The sequence below is a fragment of the Hordeum vulgare genome, chromosome 7H (genome assembly GCF_904849725.1).
Source record: "Hordeum vulgare subsp. vulgare chromosome 7H, MorexV3_pseudomolecules_assembly, whole genome shotgun sequence".
Lineage (NCBI taxonomy): Eukaryota > Viridiplantae > Streptophyta > Magnoliopsida > Poales > Poaceae > Hordeum > Hordeum vulgare.
In genome coordinates this window covers 610,318,818-610,329,318 of record NC_058524.1, presented here as the reverse complement: position 1 = coordinate 610,329,318, position 10,501 = coordinate 610,318,818, and the positions used below count along the sequence as shown (strand labels likewise).

General features: G+C 50.6%; 1 protein-coding gene across 1 annotated transcript; it reads right to left on the bottom strand.

Annotated features, from left to right (window-relative positions):
- Positions 1 to 236: 236 nt before the first annotated feature.
- On the bottom strand, positions 237 to 2,697 carry LOC123410498 (L-type lectin-domain containing receptor kinase IX.1-like). Its single transcript, XM_045103445.1, has one exon. The coding sequence runs from the start codon at positions 2,655 to 2,657 to the stop codon at positions 462 to 464; it is 2,196 nt and encodes a 731-aa protein (XP_044959380.1). The 5' UTR covers positions 2,658 to 2,697; the 3' UTR covers positions 237 to 461.
- Between the last annotated feature and the right edge of the window lie 7,804 nt (positions 2,698 to 10,501).

Here is a 10,501-nt window from a genome sequence, read left to right as displayed (position 1 = left end):
TTATGAGGACTTTTCTGCAAAATAACAAAAAACGGTTCGTTCTGACTTAAAATTGGACTGCGTGTTAATTACCTGAAACTGCGAGGGCTTTTCTGCAAAATGACCGATGACGGATTATTAGGGCAGATTTTAAGAGTCTCGCAGCAACTCGGTCGAGGACGACTCAGAGGAAACAGTCAAAAATGCTAGACCTACAAAAACTTACAAAGGTTTACTTAACGTTTCAAACTAACTCTTCTCTCCCCCTGATTTTTAGTGAGGGTGGGGTCCTTCATTCCTTAATTACCATTCATAATCTTACACATCAATTTGTACGTAAAATCTTTACGTAAACCTTTGTAGGTGCAGTATTAGTCGGAAACAGTGGTGCTGACTGCTGACCGAAGAAGAGCGAACACAACCGGAGCCTGAGCTGTCAACCGAAACAAGGAAATTAATCAAAATTTACAAGTCTGGATGAATCAACTAGCTTGATCCTTGGAATTTCGTAGCAGCGCGGTGGACGACGACTCGGAGGAGACAGTGGTGTTGCCGGTGCTGACCGAAGAAGAACGAACGCAGCCGGAGCCAGAGCTATCGACGGAGAAAGACCCGTACGGGACGGACGACGTAAAACTCGGTGCAGATCTGTACATGTGCAGCGGGAGCGCCGGCAGCCTCGCCTCGTCGGACTGCAGGACGTGCATGGCCTGCGCCACGGACGGCCGCTCGCTCTGGTCCGGCTGCGCGCACCAGAGCCCGACGACGAGCACCCGCTCCATCCACCGCTTGTCCGCCTCGTCGCCCCTCAGCCGCTCGTCCGCCGCGTCGAGGATCGCCTCCCTCCCGTACAGGCCCCACACCCAGCTGAGCAGCGTGAAGGACCTCTCCGCGGTCTCGATCACCGGCCGCCGGCCGGAAACGATCTCGAGGAGGACGACGCCGAAGCTGTACACGTCCGACTCGGTGCTTGGCCGGCGCGTGTTGACGAACTCCGGGTCGATGTAGCCGACGGTGCCGAGAACGGCCTTGGTGGTGTGCATTGACCCGGCGCCGTGGTCGATGAGCCGGGCCAACCCGAAGTCCCCGAGCTTGGTGCTGAGCGACGAGTCTAGCATGATGTTGCTCGGCTTGATGTCGCCGTGGACGATGCACTGCTCCCACTCTCCGTGGAGGTAGCGCAGAGCGGATCCCAGGCCAAGGATGATGTTGTACCTCTGTGGCCATGTCAGATACGTGTCGTCCTTGCGACTGTAGAGGTGCCTGTCTAGGCTGCCCTCCGCGACGAGCTCGTACACAAGCAGGAGCCCCTTGCGGCTGTCGCACCAGCCCAGCAGCTGGACAAGGTTGCGATGCTTGAGTCTGCTGATGATCCTCACCTCTGCCTCGAACTCCTTCCTCCCCTGCGCCGACGAGTCCGCTGACAGCACCTTCACCGCCACTGCTGGACGGTCTTGGTCACCACCGGCAGAGCCTGTGAGTGTAAGCGTGAGGTGACCCCGGTAAACGCTCCCGAAACCGCCTCGTCCGAGCTTCTCTTCGGCCGCGAAGTTGTTCGTTGCGGCGACGAGCTCGTGGTACATGTACCGTCTCGGGCCGCCGGCAGCCACCCCTCTCTCGAGGTCAGCTCTATCGTCACACTCTTCTTCGCTCTCATCATTTGCTCTCTTTTTCCTGTGTCGCCGGCAGCCCAGTACCACCGCCGCACAGACCAACAAAAAAAGCAGAGGAACTAGGATGGACAGTAGGATAGGTACCAACTTTTTTTGGCTCTTGTCGTTGCTGGTTGGAATTGGAAGAGGAGGTTCAGCAGGTGGAGGTGCTTGTGCTTCCTTCCTTGTTTCAGGCTGCAGAGTGGAACTGAAGGACCATGAAAATACCTGGTGCAGCTCGGCGTACATGCCAGTCGCCGCGGAGAAGCCAACAGCCACCTCTTCCGGTAAATATTTTCTCAGATCAACGATTGCATTGACCTGGTATAGGGCGTCGCCGATGAAGAGATCGACGGCCAGCATCTTGGAATCGTTGTGGTACTTCACCGTGGCTTCCATGAGATCGAGCGACGTGAGGTTCTTTCCCGGCCAGGTGGTGGTGTCTGTGGACGCTGTGGAGTTGAGGGAGTTGACGTCGATGCCAATATGGTTGTCGTTGATGTCGGCATAGTACGCTGAGCCACCAAGAGTGTTGTCGTAAGTGTCGAACTCCACGGCCACGACCCGGGTGTCGCCTGTCCCGTTAGTGCTGGCCGGGAGGAGGCCGAGGCCGCCGCCGCCGCTGTAAGGCGGGATCTCGGAGGGGAAACTACCGAGGAAGAAGGCCATCCCATCGCCTGTATACGCCAGGCTGCGGTTTTCCGGGGTGATTTGGAAGGAGAAGGTGGTGGTGAAGCTAGCCATCTCGCCGGTGGCTTTGTTCCACAGCGGCACTTTGTGCGCGTAGGACGCCCGGCCGACGCTGTCCTCAATACCCGTACTGCGCGTGTTCCTTGTCAGCTCGAGGGTCGATGGAGGCGTGGTGATGAATGCGTCGCCGCGGAAGGCGATGGATGGACCGGCGTTGGGGTCGGAGAAGTTGAGGTTGAAGGAGAGCGAGAAGGCCCAGCGCGGCGCATGGCAGAGGCATGGCAGCAATACGAGTAAGACTAGGGTGGTAGGGCTTGGAGGACGGCGAGAGCCCATGTGTTTGGGAAGGATGGAGCTTGAGGTTGAGGGGAGGGCAGAGATCTGTGCAGCTCACCGGCTGACAGCACGAGTCAAGTAGTCTCGCCGCACCGCGTGCAGACGATGCGGCTCATGTGGCCAGGAACTGTACTCCTTTTCCTTTGATCTATAAAGATAATGCGAAGACTTGACCGATGCGGCTGAGTGCGCTGGGGCCATACCTGGCCAAACGGGCCATCAGGCACGGCACGCCGGGTCCGATTATTAAATAGGCCGTGACACGTCTTTTAATCGGGTCGGTTCGTTGGCACGTCTGGCCCGCTGTCTGTTAGGATTTTAATATTTTAGACATCACGAGTGTAAGTAGTCTCGCCGCACCGCATGCAGACAGGAACTGTACTCCTTTTTCCGATCTACTGTATATAAAGATAATGCGACGACTTGACCGATGCGGCTCAGGTCGCTTGGGCCTGGGACGGACGGGAGCATCGTGGACTGTCGGGAACGCAGGTGAGGCCTTTGCTCGAGTTTTTTCATTATTTTAATTTTAATTTAAAATTATAACACAAAATAAACTCTGTACGAAACTTTAACACATCCATCGAGCTAACAAACTTGGCAGCCCTACTTGATGAGGTGACGCTAGCGGATGGCAGCTCGACACGATGAGCTGGTGGTTTTCTTCAAACGGAGAGTATAGCGCGCGTTTGGCATACGCTCTCCAATTCGAGGGATCATCACCGATGGATGGTTTCAGGCTGATTTGGTCCACGTGGGCATCAGGTAATTGTCGCTTCTTCATGTGGACAACAATACTCGGGAGAATCATGACGGCAGATGCACTGCTACGGACGGAACGTGAAAATGATTACTTCTGCCGGCTATGCAAGCGGAGCCTTGAAACGCCACTGCATCTGTTCACGGAATGTCAAGGAAGATTTGGAGCTGGGCCGCGGCTCAATTTGGTATGCCGACGTTGCAGCCAATGACGTGGGATGGCCAGCATAGTTTCACGAGATGGTTGGAACATGCTGTTTCCAATGCGATGCCGAGGAAAAGGAAAGGTCTCTTGTCTCTCATGCACCACACGATCTGGAAGATTTGGCATGAGCAGAACAGACCTATTTTCCAGAAGTAGTCTCGCCGCACCGCATGCAGACCATGCGACTCGTGTGGACAGGAACTGTACTCCTTTTTCCGATCTACTCCCACGGTTCCTAAGTATAAAGGTAAGATAATGGATAGTGCTCTGCGCCGACGCGCCGGCTAAAACTTTCGGCCGGCCCCGCGCGGACCGCCCGATCCGTCAGCTGCACGCGGGCCGCATCGTTAGATCTTCATGCAGCAAAAATTCTCGATGCAACAAATTGCATTCACGATGCAACAATTTTCATTCACGATTGCAACAAAAATATAATTGTACCAAAAAAAATATCAACATGGTCGTAACAAAACAACGAAGTTGATGATGCGTGGTAGCAAAACAATTCGGTAAATTCGGGTTGCAACTCTGACGAACGTGTATGCGACTTTTTTAGTGAAGGTTGCAGCAAAAAATTATACCGATTGTAGTAAAAATTAACATGGTTGTAGAAAAAAAACACCGGTTGTAGCAAAAAATCCACGAACTAAGCTTGCAACCAAACGTATATGCAGCTTTTTTAGTGGACAAATGTAGCAAATTTGGACACCGGTTGTAGCAAATTTAAACGATCACCACAAAGAAAAATGTTGCATGGTCATACGCGCGGGTCGCGTGCGAGACGCGTGGGCACCGAGCGACCGACACGTTGCTTCCGCCAGCGCGCCGAAGGGAAATGTTTCCCTAAGATAATGCGACGACTTGACCGATGCGTCTGAGTGCGCTGTGGGCTGGGAGGGACGGGGGCATCATGGGTTGTCGGGAAAGCTACTACCAATCCAACACTACTAGGAACCCACACATATCAATCTGAGATTTTTAGACAAAGATCGGATACAAGAGATGACGTAGGGTTTGAAGAGGAGATGGTGCTGATGAAGATGTTGATATAGATTGACCCCCTTTCGATTGGAGGATCGTTGGTGAGGACGATGGCTTCGATTTCCACTCCGGGAGAGAAGTTTCCCCGGTGTAATAGCTCTGCCGAAGCTCTAGATTGGTTCTGTCGAAGTTTCGCCTCGAGACGGCGGCGTCGCGTCCCGAAAGCTCTGATATGATTTTTTTTCCAGGTCAAAATCCTTCATATAGCAGAAGATGGGCATCGGAGGCTTGCCGGCGGCCCACAAGCCTGCAGGGCGCGACCAGGGGGTCGGCTCAAGCTCCCCCTCCGGCAATCTCCAAGAGTTGTCCACCACCATCCCGTTCTCCACGAGATCCAGGACGTCCTCCTTCGTCTCGGTGGACGGGAGAAAATCCCCATGTATCCACCCCGGCGGCACTACGGCCCGACCTGGCTTTCTCCCCTTGCTGCCCTTCTTGGCGCGCTCGAGCTCGGAGGTTTTGCTCTTCGGCATGGCTGCGGTGGCGAAGGAAATCCTGAGCAAAGCTTATGGGACGAAGGTGGAGGAGAAGCAAGAAGAGATCAAAGATCAAGGCGCAGCCGTAACCCTAGCCCCAGCTGCATTCATATAGCCGACCGACTGAGTCACTGACTGGTGGGTCCCCCAGATCTCAGCTTATCCCAATATCAGAGGAGACAAGACACGTGGCGATGATGACGGCGCGATAATCGAGGCATCGTTGCTCCACTTGCCCTGACAGTTGCGTCATCCCCGCGAGGCACGCGGAAACCGAAATTTCGAATCCCGTGACATCAGGGCCAGCCACAGTGATCCGTCATATCAAAAGATCCTGTTCGTCACTCGGAACAATTCAAAGCATCTAAAATCACTTGGGCGCACTTCTCAACAGAATCGATAATGGCGAATGACGAAGATTCTAGTCGACCCGAAGTTTTATTAATCCCAGGAATATGACCAAGGTCAGCATGACTCGACAAGAACTCACATCGACACCTTCGTCACTCGAACCCCGATCCACTCGGGGGCTAATGATGGGGATATGTGTTGGAAATATGCCCTAGAGGCAATAATAAAATGGTTATTATCATATTTCCTTGTTCATGATAATCGTCTATTGTTCATGCTATAATTGTATTAACAGGAAACAACAATACATGTGTGAATAAATAGATCACGATGTGTCCCTAGCAAGCCTCTAGTTGGCTAGCTCGTTAGTCAATAGATGATCATGGTTTCCAGGTCATGGGCATTAGATGTCATTGATAACGGGATCACATCATTGGGAGAATGATGTGATGGACAAGACCCAATCCTAAGCGTAGCACTAGATCGTATTGTTCGTCTGCTAAAGCTTTTCCAATGTCAAGTATCTTTTCCTCCGACCGTGAGATTGTGCAACTCCCGGATACCGTAGGAGTGCTTTGGGTGTATCAAACGTCACAACGTAACTGGGTGACTATAAAGGTGCACTACGGGTATCTCCGAAAGTGTCTGTTGGGTTGGTACGAATCGAGATCGGGATTTGTCACTACGTGTAACGGAGAGGTATATCTGGGCCCACTCGGTAGAACATCATCATGAGCTCAATGTGACTAAGGAGTTAGTCACACGATGACATGCTATGGAACGAGTAAAGAGACTTAACAGTAACGAGATTGAACAAGGTATAGGTATACCGACGATCGAATCTCGGGCAAGTTCTATACCGACAGACAATGGGAATTGTATGCGGGATTGACTGAATCCTTGACATCGTGGTTCATCCGATGAGATCATCGTGGAGCAAGTGGGAGCCATCATGGGTATCCAGACCACGCTGATGGTTATTGGCCGGAGAGGTGTCTCGGTCATGTCTGCTTGTCTCCCGAACCCATAGGGTCTACACACTTAAGGTTCGATGACGCTAGGGTTATAGGGAATTGTTATACGAGGTTACCGAAAGTTATTCGGAGTCCCGGATGAGATACCAGACGTCACGAGGAGCTCCGGAATGGTCCAGACGTAAAGATTGATATATAGGATGGATGTTTTGGACATCGGAAGTGTTTCGGGCGTCGCCGGTAACGTACCGGGACCACCGGAAGTGGTCCCGGGGGTCCACCGGAAGGGGGCCACGACCCCGGGAACCTAGATGGGCCTAGTGCGGGAGGGAACCAGCCCCTAGGTGGGCTAGTGCGCCCCCACACTCAGCCCAAGGCGCATGAGGTGGAGAGGGGGGGAAACCCTAGGCAATGGTGGGCCTAAGGCCCACCTAGGGGTGCGCCACCCCCTCCCCCTGCCCTGGCCGCCACACCTCCCATCTGGGGGGGGCTGCCGCACCACCTAGGGTGGTAACCCTAGGGGTGGCACCCCCTCCCATCCTCCTATATATAGTGGGGGTTTCGGGGCTGTTTTACACACAGTTTTCCCTCTCCCTCGGCACAGCCCTGCTCTTCTTTCCCCTCCTCTCTGCCGGTGCTTGGCGAAGCCCTACCGGGAGACCTCAACTCTCCATCACACCACGTCGTCGTGCTGTCGGAGATCTTCCCCAACCTCTCCCTCCTCCTTGCTAGATCAAGGTGCGGGAGACGTCATCGGGCTACACGTGTGTTGAACGCGGAGGTGCCGTGGTTCGGCACTAGATCGGAATCACACCGCGATCTGAATCGCCGCGAGTACGACTCTATCAACCGCGTTCTAGCAACGATTCCGCTTATCGATCTTCAAAGGTATGAAGATGCACTCACCCCTCTCTCGTTGCTGGTCTCTCTATAGGAAGATCAGAATATGTGTACGATTTTTTTTGAATTTATGCTACGTTACCCAACAGTGGCATCCGAGCCAGGTTTTCTATGTGTAGATTCTATGCACCAGTAGAACACGAAAGGTTGTGGGCGATGATTTGTCAATTTCTTGCCGCTACTAGTCTTATTCTTTTCCGGCGGTATAGTGGGATGAAGCAGCCCGGACCGACATTACACGTACGCTTACGTGAGACTGGTTACACCGACAGACATGCACACCGTGCATAAAGGTGGCTAGCGGGTGTCTGTCTCTTCTACTCTAGTCGGATTGGATTTGATGAAAAGGGTCCTTATGAAGGGTAAATAGCTTTGGCATATCATCGTTGTGGCTGTCACGTAGGTAAGAAAGCGTTCTTGCTAGAAACCCAAATCAGCCACGTAAAACTTGCAACAACAATTAGAGGACGTCTAACTTGTGTTTACAGGGTTTGACATGTGATGTGATATGGCCAAAGTTGTGATGTTGCATGTATGATGTATGAGATGATCATGTTATTGTAATAGGTTTCACGACTTGCATGTCGATGATTATGACAACCGGCAGGAGCCATAGGAGTCGTCTTAATTTATTGTATGAGATGCAACGCCATGTGCTTACTACTTTTACTTCATTGCTAACGGTTAGCTATAGTAGTAGTGATAGTAGTAGTTGGCGTGATGACTTCACGAAGACACGATGATGGAGATCATGATGATGGAGTTCATGGTGTCACGCCGGTGACAATGATGATCTTGCGATGCCTGAAGATGGAGATCGAAAGAGCAAAGATGATAATGGCCATATCATGTCAGTATATGATTGCATTGTGATGTATATCATGTTTTCATCTTATTGCTTAGAACGACGGTAGCATAATAAGATGATCCCTCTTAAAATTTCGAGAACGTATTCCCCTAAGTGTGCACCGTTGCGAAGGATCGTTGTCTCGAAGCACCACGTGATGATCGGGTGTGATAGATTCTAACGTTCGCATACAACGGGTGTAAGCCAGATTTACACATGCGAAACACCTAGGTTGACTCGACGAGCTTAGCATGTACAGACATGACCTAAATACAAGCGACCAAAAGGTCGAACATGAGTCGTATGGTTGAATACGATCAGCATGAAGTTGCTCAGCATGGTGACTAGTCCGTCTCACGTGATGCTCGGACACGGGTTAGTCAACATGGATCATGTATCACTTAGATGACTAGAGGGATGTCGATTTAAGTGGGAGTTCATACTTAATTTGATTAAATGAACTTAATTGTCATGAACTTAGTCTAAAAGTTGTCTTTATAAATATTGTAGATGGCCAACGTCAACCTCAATTTCAACGCATTCTAGAGAAAAACAAGCTAAAAGATGATGGTGACCCTCCCGCTCCCGCAGCAGCCCAGGACATTCTGAACGTCTGGCAAACGCGGAGTGACGACTACTCTCTGGTTAGGTGTGGCATGTTATACAGCTTAGAAACGGGGCTCCAAAGGCGTTTTGAGCAACACGGTGCATATGAGATGTTCCAAGAGCTGAAGCTAGTTTTTCAAGCTCATGCCCGTGTCGAGAGATATGAAGTCTCTGACAAGTTCTTTAGCTGTAAGATGGAGGATAACAGTTCTATCAGTGAGCACATACTCAAAATGTCTGGGTTACACGATCGTCTGACTTCACTTGGAGTCGAACTTCCGGATGATGCTATAATTGACAGAATCCTCGAGTCTCTCCCACCAAGCTACAAAGGTTTTGTGCTGAACTACAACATGCATGGGATGGAGAAGACCATTCCCGAGTTGTACTCGATGCTCAAGTCTGCAGAAGTAGAAATCAAGAAAGAGCATCAAGTGTTGATGGTCAACAAGACCACTAGTTTCAAGAAGGGCAAGGGTAAGAAGAACTTCAAGAAAGACGGCAAAGCCGTTGCCGCGCCTGATAAGCCAAATGCCGGGAAGAAGAAAAAGAATGGACCCAAGCCTGAGACTGAGTGCTTCTATTGCAAGGGAAAGGGTCACTGGAAGCGGAACTGCCCCAAATACTTAGCGGACAAGAAGGCCGACAACGTCAAAGGTATATGTGATATACATGTTATTGATGTTACCTTACCAGCGCTCGTAGTAGCTCCTGGGTATTTGATACTGGTGTTGTTGCTCCATTTGCAACTCAAAGCAGGAACTGCGGAATAAGCGGAGACTGACCAAGGACGAGGTGACGATGCGCGTCGGGAATGGCTCCAAGGTCGATGTGATCGCCGTCGGCACGCTACCTCTACATCTACTGTCGGGATTAGTTTGAAACCTTAATAATTGTTATTTAGTACCAGCTTTGAGCATGAATATTGTATCAGGGTCTTGCTTAATGTGAGACGGCTACTCATTTAAGTCAGAGAATAATGGTTGTTCTATTTATATGAGTGATATGTTTTATGGTCATGCTCCGCTGGTGAATGGTTTATTCTTGATGAATCTCGATCGTGATGTTACGCATATTCATAGTGTGAGTACCAAAAGATGTAAAGTGGATAATGACAGTCCCACATACTTGTGGCACTGCCGCCTTGGTCATATCGGCGTTAAGCGCATGAAGAAGCTCCATACTGATGGACTATTAGAGTCTCTTGACTTTGAATCATTTGACACATGCGAACCGTGCCTCATGGGAAAGATGACTAAGACTCCATTCTCAGGAATAATGGAGAGAGCAACCGACTTATTGGAAATAATACATACTGATGTGTGTGGTCCAATGAACGTTGAAGCTCGCGGTGGCTATCGTTATGTTCTCACTCTCACCGATGATTTGAGTAGGTATGGGTATATCTACTTGATGAAGCACAAATCTGAGACATTTGAAAAGTTCAAGGAATTTTAGAGTGAGGTCGAGAATCAACGTAACAGAAAAATTAAGTGTCCACGATCTGATCGTGGAGGAGAATATTTGAGTCACGAGTTTGGCACACACCTAAGGAAGTGTGGAATCGTTTCACAACTGACGCCGCCTGGCACACAGCAATGCAACGGAGTGTCTGAACGTCGTAATCGCACTTTATTAGATATGGTACGATATATGATGTCTCTTACCGACTTACCGCTATCATT

What these genes read in the sequence shown, in the direction of transcription:
- LOC123410498 (XM_045103445.1), bottom strand. Translation starts at nt 2,657, where the DNA reads ATGGGCTCTCGCCGTCCTCCAAGCCCTACCACCCTAGTCTTACTCGTA.